The sequence below is a fragment of the Mus caroli genome, chromosome 3, assembly GCF_900094665.2.
Source record: "Mus caroli chromosome 3, CAROLI_EIJ_v1.1, whole genome shotgun sequence".
Classification (NCBI taxonomy): Eukaryota; Metazoa; Chordata; class Mammalia; order Rodentia; family Muridae; genus Mus; species Mus caroli.
Window position 1 is genome coordinate 23,722,124 of NC_034572.1, and position 20,430 is coordinate 23,742,553.

At 43.7% G+C, this 20,430-nt stretch overlaps 1 protein-coding gene across 6 annotated transcripts in view; it reads left to right on the plus strand.

Moving 5' to 3' along the window:
- Window positions 1-20,430, plus strand: part of Tnik (TRAF2 and NCK interacting kinase) — a 400,539-nt gene that overhangs the window by 314,803 nt on the left and 65,306 nt on the right. For 4 of the 6 annotated variants that reach the window (XM_029475111.1, XM_021158657.1, XM_021158656.2 and 1 more), the window contains 4 exons: window positions 10,044-10,154; window positions 10,928-11,014; window positions 12,096-12,284; window positions 19,372-19,536. In XM_029475111.1, coding sequence (XP_029330971.1) covers window positions 10,044-10,154; window positions 10,928-11,014; window positions 12,096-12,284; window positions 19,372-19,536 — 552 coding nt within the window. The remainder of the gene's footprint in view (window positions 1-10,043; window positions 10,155-10,927; window positions 11,015-12,095; window positions 12,285-19,371; window positions 19,537-20,430) is intronic. The other 2 variants (XM_021158658.1, XM_029475112.1) reach the window with 1 other exon arrangement.

Sequence of the window (20,430 nt, forward strand, 5' to 3'; positions counted from 1 at the left end):
AGAGTACTCTCCTCCCCACATTCTCCTCTCATCTCCCCGACATTCCCTTTGCCCCAGCATGTCAAGTCACTGCAGAGCTAGGCACATCCTCTCCTACTGAGGCCAGAGAAGGCGGCCCAGTTAGGGGAACAGGATCCATAGGCAGGCTACAGAGTCAGGGACAGCCCCCAGCTCCAGTTTTTGGGGGACCAGCATGAAGATCTACCACATATGTGCGGGGCGGGGGGAGGGGTCTATGTCCAGCCCATGCTTGCCCTGTTGTTGGTGGTTCAGTCTCTGGGAAGAACCTCAATTTCTTTACATGTATGTTCAGCATAACTGTATTTGCTTGGAAGGATTATTATGAGAACTGTGTGAAAAACACAAGCACAAAAGACTTAGCCCTGTGCAGAACCCAAGGAATGAGTGGAGAACTTTTGCACAGATGCTTGGTGTGCTCTGCAACAGTTAAAAGAGTAAGCCACCAGGTATTCTTTGTGTTAGGTATTACAGAGATAATGTCTTCATTCTATTGTCACTAATGTGGCTTCCCTGTCCACCACTTTGGGGTGCCTTTTTTCTGAATGCACCTTTTTTGTGTGTGTCACTTGGCTTTCTGCCTGCTGTTGGCTTATCTACGTAGTCATTAGCCTACGGAGCACAAGTAGCCTCACTAGGGAGCTCCTCACTTAGTGGGGCCACCTGCTGCTACGTTGGTAGCTCTGCTTTTGCCAGAGGGGCCCATGGGACTTTCTTCTGCCAAAGCTCTGTCTTTTGAAAGATACTCTTTCCTGTATTTCTGTCACTGTCTTAGTTTCGTCTATGTTGCTCTGATAAAACACCTTGCCAAAGCATCTTAGGGAAAAAGGAGTTTGTCTTACAACTTCATGTTGTAGACTATCATTGAAGGAAAAAAACTCAAAAAGCAGAAATTCAAAGCAGTTAGTCACACCAAATCTGTAATCGATAGCAGAAAGAAATAAACACATCCATGGTGCCTTCTTGCTAGACTGCTCATACTTAACTAGATTTCTTTAAATATGCTGTCCAGGACTACCTGTGCAGGGAATGGTGCTGCCCACAGTGGGATGGTCTTCCCATATCAGTCAGCAATCAAGACAATCCTCCATCGGCATGCTGATCTAGACAATTCCTCAGTTGAGTCTCCAATCCCAGATGATTTCTCAGTTGTGGCAAGTTGACATTTAAACCTGACCACACAAGTATTAATTATAATCTTGCAGTTACTATCAAGGTTTGACTCCCACCAAGATCGAAACAAGACCCATAAATAGAAACATAGAGCACTGGGAGTGGCTAGTTCTCAAAGAAGATGGGCACATGGCATCTTTGCTCCCAGTCACCACCCTCCCAGTTTCTGCCTTAGTCATCTTAAACAAACCCAGATTTCTCTGTTTATCAGTTTACTCATTTACAAAGTGGATAGTGATCACCTGAAAGATTGAATTAATTTATAAAATGTGTTTCTAACAGTATCTGGTAATACTGGGCACAGTGACATATGCCTGCAATCCCAGCACTTGGGAGAAGGAAGCAGAAATATCAGGAGTTGAAGGTTAGTATGGTATCTATAACAAATTTGAGGCCAGCTTGGGCTATGCAAGACCATGTCCCAAGACAAACAAGAAAAGGGAGGATGCCCCAATAACCAGTGAGTTCCAGAGGGCTTGTTTTTTGTAGCAGATGGTCGGACTTTGTCTGCAGTTTCTGAACCCTGTGGAGGGAGGGCTTTAATCGCAATGCTATAGTTAGAGATGCCGCTGAAATGTCCTCACCACCACAGAAACCCTTTCCGGTGCTTTGCAAGAACTACCTGCTATCTTATGCCTACAGCATCTACTGTTACAAAATAAGATTAGAGCTGGACCGGTACTAACCCTCCGTGTATCTAGAGTGCCTTTGATGACATGCATGCAGAATTAGTCAAAGCCTGCCTGGGCAGGCATCACAGGTCACCGACATGACCTCCGTCATGCAGGGTCTGCTCAGAGCCTCTTTTATCATGGTGAGTCCATGTGTCTTGTATTTCATTTTTTCTTAGTTATTCCTAACCTAAGCAGAACTGAACAACAGAATGGTTTTTTTTCCTTCGTTGACACGTTTGTTCATGTGACATTGAGGTGAAACTGTTTTCATTTCTACTCTTGTTTCCTTCTGTGAGTGACTTGAGTAGACCATCACCTGGGCAGTGATCTCAGCCAATTTTTCTCAAAAAGCAAGAATCCCTGCAGCAGCATTTTTTTCCAGTGGGCTCACTTACTTGCTGCCCTGTCTCGTTACAAACCCATGGGCTTTAGGTACCACATTCTGATTTTTTTAAAACAAATAATGTTGAAAAATATAGCTTGTTATTTGTTGAGCCATTGTGATATCTCTACATTCAAATAAATCCTGCCAGATGTTTAAAGAGTTCTCCATTCTACAGGGGATATAATTTAGTACCTTCAGTGACTACTCAAAATGCTAGAATGGCTCTCTCTGTGAATGGAATGTCCACAAACTCTTTTATAATATACTTGTTTCAATAGCACTCAACTCCAGGGTCTCTCACTAAGGCTTGAGCATGCTAGGGCAGGAATCTGAAGAGTTTTTATCTGTGCTTGATGTTAATACTAAGCTATAGAGACTTGTGTGTTAGGAATGACCATTGGAATATTCTTTTTCCTCTGTGTGGAGGTACCTAGGAAGTCCCAGTAGCTGCTCCTAGGGAAACTGAGACTTGGGAGATAAGCGGGAGCTCATGAATAATCACATTAACCACTATTCATAGCAGAGACAGAATTAGATTGCTTCGTTAAGCTTGCTCAGGGAAAAAAAATCAACCTAGAACCTGTCTTCCTTCCTTTTGTTCATAAAGACCAGCTTGCACATGCGTACCTTGTGAGCTTAGCCACGGGCTTCCTGCTGACCAAAGATGCCCTTGAGTGGAAAAGAGGCTTCCTTCTGGCCACTGATTAGAACAAATGTAGAAGCAAAAGGATGGAGTATTGCTAGTCTGTCTAGCTTTCCCATGGCTCTCTGGTAATTGTTTCTATGAAGAAAGGGGACAGGACAAGATCAAGACAGAAAAGGGAAAACTATGAGAAGGACAGAGCATGTTTCACTGGGTCTACATGCATGTGTCAGAACTATGCAGAGTGTATGCACTGGCTCTCCACTTACCAAGGACTGGACTTAGGCAAGATGCTGGCCTGGATGCGGTAGTTTCCTTGTCTGTGCAGTGGGAGTGAGGAGTGTATCTGGCTCAAGGGGAAGGGAAACTACATGAGTAAGAGCCTCAGGACTGAACATGATATCACAGAGGTACATGATATCACAAGCTCACAGAACTTTGATCCTATTACTTGGCTCTAGTATTTCTTTTATTCTGTTTATTACACTCTTGTGTTATAAAATCAGAGGTGTCTGGCCAACTCATCATTCTTGTGCCCTACCTCTTACAAGACAAAAGCTTAGAATCCTACTCTCAAGTATAAGGCATGTCATGGGTATGACTACCCTAAGTCTACAATGGTTAGTCGTCAATGGTCTTTCCCAAGTTCAAAATTGGGCAAATGCTAAGCCAACGTGGAATTTCCAGATGTACGAATGTCTGTGTCACAAGTACAGCTCCTGGAAAGCTCGATGTGGACAGCCCCCTTCAAAGTCAGAAGCACACGTGATGTGTGGCCACAGTATCGCTTTCATTCAGAGAAGCTTTGGTCAGAGAGCCCCGGAGATGAGAAAGATTGAGGCTCTTCCTGAGAAGTTGGGTATCAGCTCCCATCAGCTGCTTCCACAAAACTGGATCTGTGACAGTCTCAGCAGGAGTCCTCCCTCTCACTGCTTCCAGGAAGTCACCCTGGAATCCTCCAAGGGCAACCCAGAACTCTTGATTTCGCTTCTCATCCTGAACCTGTTGTTGGTTGTTGTTGTTGTTGTTTTCCTCTCCACAGCAGCACATCCTTGCTCTGGCCCTCAGAATAAATAAACTTTGAAAGTCACCTATTGGACCACTGCATTAAAAGTTTAGAGGAGAGTATCTGATTCAACCTACAAACTGATTCAGTCATTAAACAATTATTTGTAAAGGACACTATTATGGTCTTATTAGAGACTTTAAAGAATTGGTTGGCATTTAGTCTAGCCTCTGCCCCACTGGCAAGAGCTAGATGTGCCTGACTCACTATAAAAGGGGCTGTTTTTCCCCTCCTCACTGTCTTGCTCTCTTCCTCTCTTCTCTTCTTGTTCCTCCTTCCTTACTCTCTTCCCCCTTTCTCCCCATTCCCCTCCTCCCTCCACATGCTCATGGCCAGCCCCTGTCTCTGTCTCTGTCTCTGTCTCTGTCTCTGTCTCTCTCTCTCTCTCTCTGTCTCTGTCTCTGTCTCTCTCTCTTTCTCTGCCTCTATTACCCCCTCAACTCCCCTCTGAATGCCCTAAATAAACTCTATTCTATACTATACCATCCTGTGCTGGTCCCTGCGAGGGCGTGTGTGGAGGGGGAGGGATGTTTCGGCATGGGCCACCAGAGGCACCCCCTTCACCCACACCATACCTCACCTCCACCAAACATATCCCTGGCTTCTCCATCTTTTTATAAAACACAACAGAATCTAGTCTTAATTGTTCTGATCTAGCATTCCTTCTTCTTCTCTGTTGTGTTTTATAAAAAGAATCAAGTATATGTTTCGTAGAGCACAGTATGGTGAGGTGGGATTAGTGCCTAAGTAGGCCCATGCTGCGGCATCCCTTCCCGCTGAGGGACCATTGGGTATAGTATAGAATAGTTTATTTAGGGCATAGGAAGGAAGTTGAGAAGGGAGTAAAAACAGGGAAAGAGAGCCAGATACACACACACACACACACACACACAGAGTGAGAGGGAGGAGGAAGAAAGGGAGAGAGGGAGAAAGAGATCCGGAGAGATGAGTCAGAGAGAGAAGGAGCAGAAAGCAAGGAGGGGCCACACAGGGCCTTTTATAGCAAGCCAGGCCTACCTAGCTGTTTCCAGGTAACTGTTCAGGGGGGTGTAGAAGGAATGCCAACACTCTCCCTACCCCATGATATTAATATTACAATTAGGAAATAGTCTCAAATGTGGATGTTCCCTAAGTTCATATAATGAGAAATGTATGTATAAAAGATGGGCATAGAACCAAGCAAGGCTTGTTTGTTATTAATATCTGTTATCTTTCTCTGTAACTTTTCTTCATTCTAAAAGGAGAACTTAATGTGATTTATAACAGATGCTACAACAACGAAAACTATAAGGTCTAAGAAAATAAACTAAAAAGGAACATAAAATAGAAGAGGAACATGAGTTGAAAGCAGGAGCTGGGTTGATTCCTAACATACCCATATAAGTTGACATTCAGGGAGTATAGGCAGCAGATATAGCCATCAGTATGGCTCTGAGCTTCCTAGCACCCAACAAAGGAAGGAAACACAAATAGTAAAGACCCAAGTTGTCCATCAGAGAAGGTGCGTTCTGTAATGACCATACCCAAGAGTAACAATTTATATCCACAACTGTGAGAAGTCTGTTGTTTAAGAGGTGACCTCTAGCAAAAACACCAAGATTGCTAGCTTTAATACATCTTCATTAAAATCAACTAACCAGTTTACTTGAAAACATCCTCCTCCTAGGACTGTCCTAACTGGAGGAACAAGCAGAGGATCAGAACTGAACCCCACCTGTGATGGCTAATCTTCCTTGTCAATTTGACTGGATTTAGAATTGTCTAGGAAGCATACCTCTGTTTGTGTCTAAGACTGTCTACAGAGAGGATTAGCTGAGGAGAGTGATAGCATCCCCTGGGCCAGGGGTCCAGACTAGATAAAGAGGACAGATGGAAGGAGAAGGCAAACTGAGCTTTCGTCTCTGCTTCCTGACCCAGGGTGACCAGCTGCCTCCCATTCCTAACTCCATGACTTCCCCACTATGATAAGCTAAGACAAGCCCTTCCTTCCTTCCTTCCTTCCTTCCTTCCTTCCTTCCTTCCTTCCTTCCTTCCTTCCTTCCTTCCTTTTATCAGGTATGTTGCCACAGTAATAGAAAAACTAGCAAGTATACTCCTCTCATTGGTGTAAGAAAAACCACTAACCTACACTAAAATAAGGTAGTGATTGTATTAATCCAGAGAACATGTTAATTCCCCAGCCAGGAAAAACCATGAAGACTCTATTAACTGAATTTTGAATTTTAAGGAATTCAACTTTTGACAGTGTATCCAAGAAGATATAAATGAGACCATCTAAGCCTCCCCTCATGTGTGGTTTATCTGCTGAGGGCTGTTGTCTACTTGGTTAAAGACATTTTCCTTGATGACAGAACCCCCATGGCTATCATCAGACATAACTCAAATTCCCTTAAGAATTTGGTCTCCCCTTTAGCCCCTTTAGTCTCCGCTCTCCATTCTTTCCAGCTCAAGTTTATGGCCCTTATTTTATTTTCACACGTTTCACCAATATGGCAAATAGTTTATGTCAGGACCAATTGCAGGTGACTGTTTTCATTGCTGCTTGGTTTTTTTGTAGCATTCTCAATTCTCTATGAATTTGCTGTGAAGGACTTTCTGACTGTGAGAGCTGCCTCAAACGGGCAGGTCTGTTCTCCATCTCCACAAGGCTTCTTTCTGTTGCTTTGGAAAATACTCTGACTAAAAAGCAACACTGGACAGAAAGAATTTATTTGGCTTCAAATTCCACTTAGCGTCCGTTATTGAATGAACTGAAATAGCTAGTTACATCACATCCACGACCAAGAGCAGAAAGAAACAAATGAACCCGTGCTGCTTGCTTGCTTTGGGCTAGCTTTTCTTACTCCATACAGCCTAGCTTAGGGAATGGTGCTGCCCATGGTGGGCTGATTCTTCCTCCATCAATTAATAATCAGGACAACTTCCTACAGATATTTTCATAGGCAAGCCTCACCTAGACAATTGAGACTCTTGACCTAGGTTATACTAGTTCATTGTTGTCAAGTAGACAGGTAAAACTACCCAGCAGCCTCCCCTTGGGATGTCTTTCTGGCCTGCAGTCTTCAATACAACAAAAATGAGTAGTGATTCAGTGTGTGTGAAGAATAGACAAGGCAAAAGCTGGAGGGTTGGAGCAATGGTGTGATGGTGGCCTTAACAGTTAAGAGGGCTTCTGATAAGAAATGTCTCTTTAAGAGAATAGTGTGTTGTTTTTTCTTTTGCACCAAGGATTTTATTCTGTTGAGTTTAAAACATTTTTTTTTTGTGAGATGGAGTCTCAATGTATATAGCCCTGACTAATCTTAAACTCATGGTATTCCTTCTTCCTCAGCCTTTCAAGTACTAGATAGGATTACAGCCATGCAGTAACCTTTTAGCACAACACATTTTTACATGCACCTGCCAGGTACCAGGACCCATGTGAGAGGTTAAAGTTGAGCCAGAGTTGAACATTTGCCTTGTCCTCAAAGAGCTGCTTCTAGCAAGAGCCACCAAAGACTTTCTAAGGGTCTCCTTGAAGCAAGAAGTTGTCTTCGACATGTTTTGATATGTCCCCTCCAACAACACGATGCCCAGGAGGAGGGAAAGCAAACATCTTTCTAGGAAAGGCATCGACCTTGAGATACACAGGTGGGAATTGGCAGGCTGCCCTCAGAAGGCTGGGAAAGTAATTTATTTTTCTGACTTCACAGCAGGAACCAAAGCCCTGGCAGATGCCTCTGTGTGTGACCAGTGGCTTCTCCGAGTGAGATCATTGTTAATTATTAGCCATTTCTTTCGTGTGTTTCTCAGAAGGTGCAGAACACTTGGGAAACCCTACCTTTTTGAGTCTCAATCAATGTTGTGTATACCTTGTGTGGAAACCTGAGTGGCATGTAATTATAGAACAGTATTGATTCCTGGCAGACGGACTGAAAATGGACAACTCTTCCACATAAAATTCAGCTAAATCTTCAAAAGAGCTTGATTATTTTTTCCTCAAAAAAGAAACCACAAGAGTAACAAACTTGATATGTTAGCTAAATGAGGGCTATATCCAGCCAGGAGCCAGATCTACACACATAATTGTTTTATTCTCTGGGCTTACACCAATGCAGTCCAAGTCCAATGTTGGAAATGTCTGTGCTTTGGGTCTATAATCCAAATTATTCAGTCAGTTCCTATGATGATGTTTTACCCTTGTGTTCCTCTGAATTCTTTTTTCTGTGAAACAAATAATTGCTTGTCTGGGATCAACATGCCCGTTATTCTCTCTCCTCTTGTTACACTAAACAGGATGTACCTTAGCCAGGAGCTCTCTATACCCTTACATTCAGGGTCACCAGCACCTCCCAACTATGTTGGCCTGCTTATAATTCCTGAGCAGGCATCTGTGCCGTTCATTTTAGAGTGACTAAAATCTGGAAACTTTCTTCTGTTTGCTACTGCTCCTTCCTCAGCAGTAAAGATGAACAGAGGAACCCGGCCAGCCTATGCTACATCATCGATGCCCTGGAGGCCCATGTCTAGATCTGCAAGAAAGCCTCATCCTGCTTTTTTGGTGTCTAGCCTTGCCCTTGTTCATAACAATTAGGAGCCTTCTGCATATGCAAGTCCTATTGTATCATTAGGCTGCACAAAGCCCTCAGAGGGCTTTCTTCACAAGCAGTGCAAGATGAAAAGGAGTTGTCAAGTCGGGAAATGATGGATATCGAGTCCCAAAAGACCGCTTCCATCCTGAGGGTCTCAGGTCACTGATAGGCAGCTTGTCTGGAAGAGTGCAGCAAAATCTAGAGCATCAAGGCTTTCGCTCGGGTTGCTTGGCATTTTGAGGGGCCACGGCAGACATCTTTTTCTGGTGTCTGGTTCCATGGCTCTTTCACTGGTTGTGCAAAACTGGCTTGTCAGTGTAATGTGGTCGCAGGCTGTTCTGTCTGGATCATCTCACCGCTCCTTACCATGCGGTGAAGTGACATGAGAATGTCACAGGGAGTGGTCCCTGGTCTGTTTTCTCAGAACCTCCTGAGGAAGGGGAAATTGAAGCTAGTACAGGATCTGACACAAAAGACCACAGCTGTTCCCAAAATAGATGCCAGCAGTGTTACTGGGGAACTCATTATTTTAAGTGTGATCCTATGCACTGCAACATGCACTCTCACCCCTCATGCTAAATGCAGGTCATGTGGCTCCAATTACTAGAACAGCCACAAAAGCCATTCATGTGCCCTACACAGGTTCTAGTGTTCCATAGGTGGGGAATGGCACCACCCCTATATGACCTTCCCATGGCCCTTCACAGGTTCTGGTGTTCCAGAGATAGGGAATGGTACCATAGTACATGAGAGCCACCAGCTCCTTAGCTTAGTTCTCTGGTCTCCTAAACCCATTCCTTTCCTGAAAGTAGAACAAAGAGACAGATTAATTTGCGGGTTTTGTGCTCCATTTCCTGTGTCTCTGACTGCATAACAGTTGAGCTTAGGTCCTGGAACATAAGGCTGACTTTGAACAATTACTCTCCCTCTGCTTCCATATTCTCATATAAACCTGGGACAAAGGCATCTCCCTCCAAAGACTTGTGAATATTAAACAAGATAGAGACAGAATTTATTGCTCTGTCCACTCTGGGGCAATTGTAGGAGAGGGGGATGCCAGTGAGATCATGGTGGTGTCCCCTCAGTATAGGGTCTAACCTGAGCAAGAAGATAAAGTCTGCAGTCACAAATGGATCCTCTGGCAAAAGAAGCAGTGTGGTGTGAGCAACAGAGATATGGTCCGGGTGAGTCTATGAGTTCTGTTCAGTCGGTAGCCTTGACTATGCACTCTTGTTATCTGATCATTATATCTTTGGAATTTGTGTATGACATGATATTAAAATGACCGAAGAATGTAATTACTGCAGAGGAGTTCCAGAGTCTATGATAGCGCAATGGTCTTTTCTAGCCTGGTTTGACAATTCCAACCACCATGTCTTGACGAGAGTTCACATACATGGCAAGTACCAAAGTGGTCTCCATAACCCCAGAGTGCATGTCTGTCCATGGGCAGATCTCATGCTAACATTCCCAGCATTCACTATTATCACCATGTCTGCCTGTCATCCCACAGCAACAAAGGCGAGAAAAAGAGCTTCGGAAGCAGCAGGAGCGGGAACAGCGCCGGCACTATGAAGAGCAGATGCGTCGGGAGGAGGAGAGGAGGCGGGCCGAGCATGAGCAGGTACTGGGAGGTGGCGAGCCCCACACATGGGACCTCATGGGACCTGCAGCACCAGGAAGCTCTGGGTGTGGCACATGGTCTCCAAGGACTGCTCTATTATGGCTTTTGCTTTTTCTCATGCAACAGTTCTTACCTATTCAAAATGTCAAGTGCACAGCTTGAAAATGCCCATGCTTCCTACACAAACCAGGACCTCCCCTGGCATACCTGGAATTGATGACTTCCCAGCACTGAACCACGTCCCTGTTGTTTCATCCCTGAAGATGAGCCATACTGATTGGGCCATCTCTGCTCTCCAACTCTGAGCCCCTGATAGTATCCTCTTCCATTGATAAACTCACACCCTGAGTCACTGAGCAATGAGCTAGGTCTATTACAAAGACCATGAGCAAGCTGGCCTTGTATATGTGTTCTATCCCTGCTGCTGGCATAAGGCCCTCAGAACTTTACAGCCTTGTTAAGTCCATGGGTTCCACAAGAGAGGAACCTAATAACAGGATTTAACATAGTATTCCATTAAAACCAAAAGAGACAAAGAAATGCTGAGCCAGCTCTGTCAGCTGCTATGGGCAAAGGGGCTGTGCTTTTGACTGCATTGAAAGGCTTGGCTTTGCTATGGCCTCCTCTTCCTGTTGGGTGAGGTGTTGGGTATTTTTCCCCTTCCTTGCTCCTGCATTTTACTTGGAAGCTCTTGTCACTTTGCAATCACTTGTTCTTTCTCTCTCTTTTCCTCTCTTTCTATTCTTCCCAATTCTCTGCTGCTGCCTCTTCAGGAATACATCAGGCGACAGCTAGAAGAAGAGCAAAGGCAGTTAGAGATCTTACAGCAGCAGCTACTGCATGAGCAAGCTCTACTTCTGGTAATGGGAAACTTACATGGCTGCTTGGTGTTCATCCTGCATGAATGTATACATGCGTGTGTGACTGCCTGTGTCTGTGTGTGCATGCGTATGCATGTGTGTGTGTGTGTGTGTGTGTGTGTGAATATGTATGTCTTCTGTTTCCCTCTCCTAACATCCCACTTAAAAATATGAGGTCTTCCCTTCTAACCTCCCAGACCTCAGAATCTCACAGAGGCTTCATACAATTTTTGACCCAGTTTGCTAAGTCCTCAACCATTTAGCACACTTTATTAACTCCATCTATTTGTGAAAGTTTAGCATGCATCCAACCCTATTAGAAGTTCAAACTGCTTTCAAGACCCGCTGTGTTTATTGCGGAGTAATTCTTAAAGCCATTTGCAAACATGCTGGAATACAATCACAGCAAACGCTCCTCAGCCACAGTCCACTCAGCCCTGCAGTCATTCCTCATTTGCAGGCTGTTACCCCTGCCCTTACAATGGGCACAGTTGGTTTCCTGCTCATGCTGCATCCACTAGAAGAACTTTTATTATTATTACCACTCAGCTCTCCAAATGGGCTTCTTGGTATAGCTTTTTAATTTTTTTTAACTGAATTTTTACGTGATGGCATTCTGTTGTTTTGTTTTGTTTTGTTTTGTTTTCCCTTATACAAAAGCTTGATAACAGCTTTAGGAGTCCAGCTTTTATTTAATGGATGATTTAGATATGGCCTCTGGTTATTTATTTGCTTGCATACTCGATCACACATGTTTGAATGGCTGAATTACCAAATTAGAAAGTGGGTGACTCCTGCTCTGTAACAGTCTGACTATCCTGCATCTGTGGTACAGTTCTCCAAGGACATGTCACTTTTTAAGTGGTGTTCTGTCGGGAATGCCATTAAAGAAATAGTGTTTTATGGATATATTGTGTGGACACTAACATGAGGGCTGGGCTCATTTAGGGCACTCCTGCCCTTTTTGAAGTTCTGTTTCTGTACCATTTTGCCTCTGTCACATGCATTGCTGCTGCTCCATGGGATAATGTGGTCCTCTGTGGTCACGTGATCTCTTCTTTCCTCTTCCTGCTCTGGGTAGGAATATAAGCGCAAACAATTGGAAGAACAGAGACAAGCAGAAAGACTGCAGAGGCAGCTAAAGCAAGAGCGGGACTATCTGGTTTCCCTCCAGCATCAGCGGCAGGAGCAGAGGCCCCTGGAGAAGAAGCCACTGTACCATTACAAGGAGGGCATGAGTCCTAGTGAGAAGCCGGCCTGGGCCAAGGAGGTAAGGACAGAAGACTTGCTGTGTCCATTGGCCAGGCTCTCCACTGTGAGTTCCTTCACTGGGAGCACAGAATCCAGTTAGTGCTGAAGAGTTTGAAGACAGCCCATTGTGAGAGCCTCACTTCTGGAGGAGCCATAGCGTCACTGCAGAAAAAGTCTGATGCTGGTCATAGTGTTTTTCTTGTGTACCTCTGCCAATATAGTGGGGTTTTGTAGGGAAAAAACAACAAAACTCCATTATATGAGTTTATTTAGAGGAGCTAGGAGATGGTCTGGTTGGTGAAATGCTTGCCTTGTAAACACATGGACTTGAGTCCAATCCCTAGCACCCATATGAAAAGCCAGGCGTGGTGGCAAAGGCTTGTAATCCTGGAAATGGGGAGGTAGAGACACGGGATTCCTGGGGCTCACTGGTCATTTAGCCTGTACTGATTGAAGAGCTCTAGATTCCATTGAGAGACTCTGTCTCAAAATATGAGGTGATGGCAGGCACCTGAGGAGTGATGACTGAGGCTAGCCTTCGATGTCCACATATATGTACATGTACACACACACACACAAACATACCTTCCTCCTACCACACTCACACCAAGAATCCTGTTGGATGTGGCATAAGGACCATTAGTGGAAGAATATCATAAACGCCAAAATAGATTCTGGGATGAATAACATCCTGCCCATAGCCTGGATGCTAGTGTTAGACCTTACATTGCTGCTAACCCTGCCTTGTTCATTATGGTCTCAGAGCTGCACAATGTGTCATAGACCTGTGGCTATGATGTGCATTTTCAATACGTCCAAAGCAATATTCTCTCATTTCCTCAACCCTTAGACTCAGGTGGTATTTTAGCAATGTGACTCTCTGGTGAACTAGTTATGAAATGCAATTAAAAGCTATTTGGATTGGAGAAAAAATAAATGGGTTAAAACCAAATGAAGCAAAAATCAGTAACCCAGACTGGGACAAGCACCAGAATGTCTCTGTCAGCTCACACACAGGGAACATCAGTCTCCAGGCCTCTCTTGGTGACATCCAATGACTTCTTTTTATTCTTGTGAACATGGCTAATCACTTAAAGGGGTTTTTAGGTTAGAACTGAAGATCCTATTTCTATTTTTTTAATCTTTTATTTTTCTATCTCATCTGAGTATATGTAGGAATTACTAGAAATCATGTTTCTCCTAATCATGGTGGATAATGAGAGATAACAATCAAAGAATAGTATTTTCTGCAATGTTTCATACCTATATATACTGTTTGAACCCTTTTAATTGGCATTCACTATTATAGTAAAATAACTTTTCCACTGTTTAAGAACTAAGTCTACACAGCAAATCATTTTGATCAGAGAAAGGATCGTGCTCGGTCACTTTCTGATACTGTTGGTAAACATGATCCAGATTGACCTTTGTCTGGAGCCACTGCCACTCTTTCTTAGGTCAACCATTTGTTTGTGACTTTGCTCCCCAGCAGCACTGGCCCCTCTGTCAGTTACTTCTGCTCTTTCTTGTTGCTATGACTAAATACCCTATAATAGCAGCCTAAGGAGAGAAGGGGCTTATCTTGGCTTACGGCTCTGGGAGATGCAGTCTGCCATGGCAGAGAAAGTGTAGCAGGAGGAGCAAGAGGCAGCCAATCACCTTGTGTTCACACTAAGGACCAAGGAACCACAGTGATGGATGCTTCTGCTCAGTTCACACTCTCCTTTTTCATTCTTCGTGGAGCTCCAGCCCATAGCATAGCACAAGCCACATAGAGTCTTCCCACCTCAATTAATCAAATAAGCTAATCCCTCATAGATATGAGCAGAAATGTGTTTCCATGGTAACTCTAAATCTCATTAAGTTGCCAGTCAAGATTACTCATCAGAACTCCTTAAAAATCTATACCACTTCTTTGGGTAAGCAGAATCCCTGTGCTATTAAGCAGCAGGCTACCTGGCTGGCAGAGGCACACTGCTTTCTTCTACTTCTTAACCATTTCTTAGCCATAGCTGGGTTCAAATCTTCAATTGAGTCAGACCCACAGCTCCAGCCCCCATCACTGTGGGGAAAGTCGAAGGGCTGCCCTCTATGAAGCTAATGTCATTATTATCCAAAGCAAGTACCAACTGAAAACAGGGACTCTTGATTGCTCGTCACTTGAGGAAGGAAGATGGGCCAGCTTGGTTTGGTAGAAGTCTCAGGACCCCTTAGGGACTAAAGTGGGACTCCCAGAGTCTCATTTCCCAGAATGTAGATGACCTTGGGAATGAAATCTAAAATCATATGTAATACCTATCCAGCATTTTCAAAGTGGTAATCCACTATTTGTCTATCATAGGAGTTAGGGAGGGCCACAGAGAGTCTCATGGACCAGAGAAGACAAGAGGAGAGGCATAAAACTGTATGTCTTTCCTAGTACCTAGACTCTTCTAAGAAGTACCACATCTCCTCTTTGTGATATATAACTTCTGACCTTTCATGTTCCTAGCTCCTGGCACACATTTAGGAAAGGGACACCTGAAGGTACTTGAAAAGCATCCCAAAATTCCTGCCCCCATAGGCAGTTCCCTATGGTAACGTGTGCCAAGAAAGGAGAGCTTGGTGTGGTTCCCACTTCTCATCCACTTCCCCCCAGCTCCTATTCCAGCTTGCCTGCCTTGACGTCACTGTTTCCTTATGTCTGTCTATTCCCATCATTAAGTCCCTGGCCTGTCTCTCTATTCATAATCAGTTCATAGCTCTTGGGCTCTCGGAAGCTCTCTTGGGGACAAATCTGTACTGATAACATCAAGGTAATATTTTTGACCTCCTGATTACCCCGTTGCCTGGCCAGACCTCTCACAGTAAAAGAAACCTAACAGTTTTTTTTTTTTTTTTTTTTTGGTTTTACGAGACAGGGTTTCTCTGTATAGCCCTGGCTGTCCTGGAGCTCGCTTTGTAGACCAGGCTGGCCTCGAACTCAGAAATCCGCCTGCCTCTGCCTCCCGAGTGCTGGGATTAAAGGCGTGCGCCACCACGCCCGGCAACAGTTTTAACCTAGCAGAAGTAACAGGCACACAACCAACATAGCTGTGTCACCAAGCACTCCACATATGATGGTCTCTGGCCACCACCATAAATCTGGGTGGCATCTAGTGGATGACATCATTCATGATATCAGGCTTTCCAGGCACCAGTCTTCTTCCTTGGGACTTAATACACCTCTGGACATGTGTGCAGACATTCTTCAACATTTTCATGACCATCCTTCTCTTTCTCTGTAGTTAACATAATCTGACTTCTAAATAACCATCAGTTAGTCTCCAAAACTATTTTCCTTCCTTTTTATATTATACCTCTGTCCACATCATTCTAAGGTGACAACTTTTCCTCGACAGTGGGATGCAATATTTGACCCTCTGTGGTGTGCATGTGTTCGTGCATGTTTACGTGTGGTCATTAAGGTGCATGCACCCATACATGCATGAGTGAAGGCCAGAGGGGAATTTGCATTATTCCCTTAATACAAGCTTAGTCACTGAAGCTAGAGCTATGCTGGCAGCCAGCAAGCCCCAGAATCCTGTCATCAATGCCTTCAATCCAATGATGGGGCTATTTGGTCTTTGAGAGGCTTATCAAACTTTGATGTAGTATTCTATTGGGCTTGGGTGTTGCTGTGGATTTGATTTTTCAGATTTAAGCCAGCAAGGAATGCAAATATCTCTGCATTACCAAGCTGGTTAGGCAATGTCATTCCTTTCAGAATTCTCCCATTGTTTCTTGATTTGGGTGGGAGGCAGATTAGCTCTGTGGAAGTGCTAATAAGATGCTGTGATGTCCATTGGCTGAATTTGAGCATTTCTTATCATCTTTTGGATGATAGAAATTCCTTTTCCTTTCTCATGTGCCCTAAAATGGCATCTGATGGTCTGTGTCACCCTTCACTACTACAAATAGTATTTGAACTTGCACCAGCTTGCAGCAGGATATCATGTTTACATGACCATGCATGGGGTCTCATTTTATTGTTTTACTGCTCCATCATGTCCCCTCTCTACAGTGAATGGCAGCCACTGTTGTGTGTACTAGATCCTTTGGCATGTGATCTTCTAGGGCCTCTATCTTTCGTATTGCCATGAAAGCACCATGGTTACAGATGTGCAATGCAGACATATCACATATGGCTTAACTGAGATTCTGGGATCTGAATTCAGCTCCTTATGCTTGTGCAATACACTCTTCCATTACTGAACGATTGGTACCCCTGGCTTTCCCATCTTCCTGACAGCCACTGACAGCTGAAGGTTGGAGTAGATCCTCTGCTGCTAGACCTGTCCTCAAGCAGGTGGAAGCAGATCGGGACTGTGCCCCAGTTTAGCTGTGTTTATCTTTGTTCTGTGGAAGAGCCACTTTCTTTTCTTCTCTCATAATGACCTTCTGTTCAGTTAGTAAACATAAGTTGTCATCAATCAGGGGACAGACCTTTTCCAGTTAGAGGAAGCTGCTCTTTAGTACACTCAGCTTTCTCTCTGTGAAATGTCATTTCGAACGTTCGGTTTAGTGTCTTTCCTCCAGTTCTTAAAGGGAAATTTTGGTGCAAACCACATCTGTGCCCCAACCTTCCAAAAGACTTCAAAAGCAAGATTTTCTTGAGATAAAATTACAGTCAAGGCCAGCAAGATAGCTCATCAGCTAAATATGCTTGCTTCCAAGCCTGACAACCTGAGTTCAATTGCTGGAACACACAGGTTAGAAGAAGAGAACTAATTTCCAGAGGTTATCTTTTGACCCCCAATATGTTTGTAATATACACTTGTACTGTGCATGTGTGTCCACATACAAGTACACACTCACACACTCATGTGCACAAATAAAAATAAAAAATTTTCAATGTATAGCCGAGTGCTGCATTGTTACAACTTTTGTTATCCAAACTCCTACTCATGAAATTTCAACACACTGATCCATCTTGACATTATTGATTGAATATTCACAACTGGCTATTTATTTCATAAGGCATAGACTCTTGCAGGTTAAGGCACTCAAAGGGTAGAATCTATAGCATGGCATGATTGAAAGTTTAGAAAATATGCCCAGAAGTTGCTTTGAATCCTCTCTCTACAACTAATCAAACACACAATTTGCATATGAAAATCAGCACTCACTTTTTGCCCTGTGTTTGACAGTTAAAAGTAGCACTAATAATCATTACAAGTATGCCTCACTCTGAATACATTTGGTTCTGAACACATGAAAACACGTTCATTTCTATACCACCAATGCTTCTTGGGATATCAGAGTGCAGAGAGCCGCATAGTTCTCTGAACCATATCTACTCTCCGGAGTTCCCGAGCTCAAACACGAGTTGTGTAAGTAGTATAATTTACAATTGAGGAACTAAGGAATTTCAGTAGTCAAAGAAGGGTCACTGTCTTTTCTTTAAGGAGTCTGGCATGCAGAACTGATGCGCTGTATGTTGTGGGCTTCTCTGTTGCTGTCTTCTTAGGGCTTTGAGGTCTGTAACAGTAGGTAGTTTTACTATTCTGCTTAGTATAATAGATAATTAATTATTGCTGATATGATGCTTTATGCACTCATAAACAGAGTGAACACTTTCTACTTTATATCACTGGCCTTCTGTGGCTAGTATGATTTGATATGTAGGAAACTTTTAGGACACAGATTTTCAAAACCAAAGTCAAGTGGAGGCCAATTGGACATGCCCCACAAAGCCTTAGTGAAGAAAAAGATGTTCGTATTACACATCATAGAGGCAGACCACTTCTTATCTGTGGCTTAATGTAGCATGTTCAAATGTTTAAGGTTAAAACAGACTTATTCTGTGTAGGAAATTGGACTTCTCTCTAGAAAGATTCAAAAGAGGGTAGGAAAGATAAGAAGTAATAGAACTTTTGAATTGTATTTGAAATCAGGCAGCAAAGAGAAAATTAAAAGCCCTTAGCTGGTGTGTAAACGAATGCAAACAGACCTGAATATTGGGTCAACAGAAAGGAGTTAAGAGCTCACTCAGATGAGTTCTCAGGGTGAGGAGAGTGATGTGTGGTATTGTCTTGCCGTTTTGAGATGCACTGGCCCTTAAGAAATACAAGACAGGGTAAGATAAACCTAGAACAAAAGTCTTTTGCTAACTAATGACTTCCACCTTGCCTTTTGATGTCCATCATGTTCATTTAACTTTCTCTTTACAGTCATCCTTGGGAACAGTCTATTTGCTCCTATAAACATGGACTGATTGGTAGTGACAGAGAATCTGTTTATAAAGAAGCACTAGCTCTCTGAGACACTGGAGAATAAGACATGACAATGGGTAGAAAGGAGAGAAGGTGGGGGCGAGGGGAACAGGAAGGTCCAGATTGCAGGAAGGAGCAGGAGGAGAGTTGGAGGGTGTAGGGTAAGAGTCCATGCTGGGAATGGAAAGCAAGGGGAGGAGCAGTGTATTTTGGGTAGCAGGGAGAGACAATTGAAAGGAAAGGGCCCTAAAGAGAAAAATAAAATGATACAGGAAGTCTGCGGAAGACAGCCATGTCATTAAGCAGCATCCAGGACGCCCACGTGCCTATCAGCAGCCTGCAAAGAAGAGTAGAGATCTTGTGTGCCACTTCGCCCTCACCAGTCAGTCCTTGTGTGGCTCTTGTCCCCCTGTCTTATGAGTCAACCCAAAGCAAGTTTCTATTTTCCCCCTAAGCTGTCTCAGTGCCTACTATAGTCCCCTTTGATTATCTGGAGGGCACACCATCTCCCTGACTGATCCCATGGCTTTGTGACTAATCAGCAGGATATTAGCTCAAGGGATGCAAGACAAGCTCTTAGCAGGCCAAGTATGCCCAGTTACCTGACATAGCACAAGCTAATGGGTGATGTAAGGTCAAGAGCTCAAGGGCCCTGCATACTTGCTGGAAATACTTCCATGAGAAGGAGAAAAGAAAAGGGAAAAAGAGAAAGGAAAGCAAAAAATCTTGCTATGAAACAGAAATGACACATTTGGGCTCTTTGAATTCATCAGAGGGGCATACGAATGGCTTTGCGGGTTGCTATAGAAAAGCCTTACTGGACAGAGCACTGACTTCTAACCATTGAGATTTTCTTGTCCTTTGACTTTCTAGGTAGAAGAACGCTCAAGACTCAACCGACAGAGTTCACCTGCCATGCCTCACAAGGTTGCCAACAGGATCTCGGACCCCAACCTGCCCCCAAGATCAGAGTCCTTCAGCATTAGTGGGGTTCAACCTGCAAGGACACCCCCAATGCTCAGACCTGTTGACCCCCAGGTATAATAACCTCCTTTCTGTTCCAGTGGACACTTGTGCCCAAGAAAGCTTTCTAAAGCCTACAGTATTCCAGCATGGCAGAGAAGTGTTGAAGCAAAGACCCTTAGTATAAATTCCATGGGAACAGAACCCTCTCTGCATCGTGAGGCTCCAGAATACAGACAGGAAACATGGAGCTAATGACTTTGAGTCAACTTCAAAGTCACTCTCGGTAAAGTGGCTCCTGTGGAGATCCTTGCAAGTGTTGAAGAGTGCAGGGTGGGGACAGCCATTCTTGTAGTCACAATCAGAAGAATTAAAATTCATATACAGACCTTTGAGGTAAAATATACATGTATTCTTCCCTTCCATGAAATATGGGTAGAAATCTGAACTGGAGACATGAAATGGGATTGGTGGAATCAATGTGTGCCTTCTAAGCCAGCGTTTCTCCTGGCATGCTCACCTGGCAGCCAGCAACATCTGATGAACTTGGTAAAAATGGATATTCCTGGGTCTGCTTCAGACTTACTGACCAGAGATGCAGGGTTGGGTCCAGTAGTCTTTAAAAAGCCTTGCAGGTTGGTTCTGGTGCCCTTTAGGGACTGAGAAGCACTGCATGAAGATGTTTGGTGGGGAGAGATTGTTTTGTTATTAAGAAAGAAGCTTTCTGGTATGTTCTTCAAAGATGAAATTCAAAGTGAAATAGAAGATGGAAATTCCATGAGGGGAAAAAAAAAGTAATCCAACCTTTCTCACCCAAATATCTTTCATTTCTTCCTGGCACCCAGCTGTGGTAAGGCTTCTCCAGTGCATTTGGAGGTCACCTTTGAAATATGAACTGCTGTTTGAATTAAAGTTTAAAGGAATGATGGTAAAAATCAAGGCTTTCTTGCATTTTAAGTTAGTGGTAAT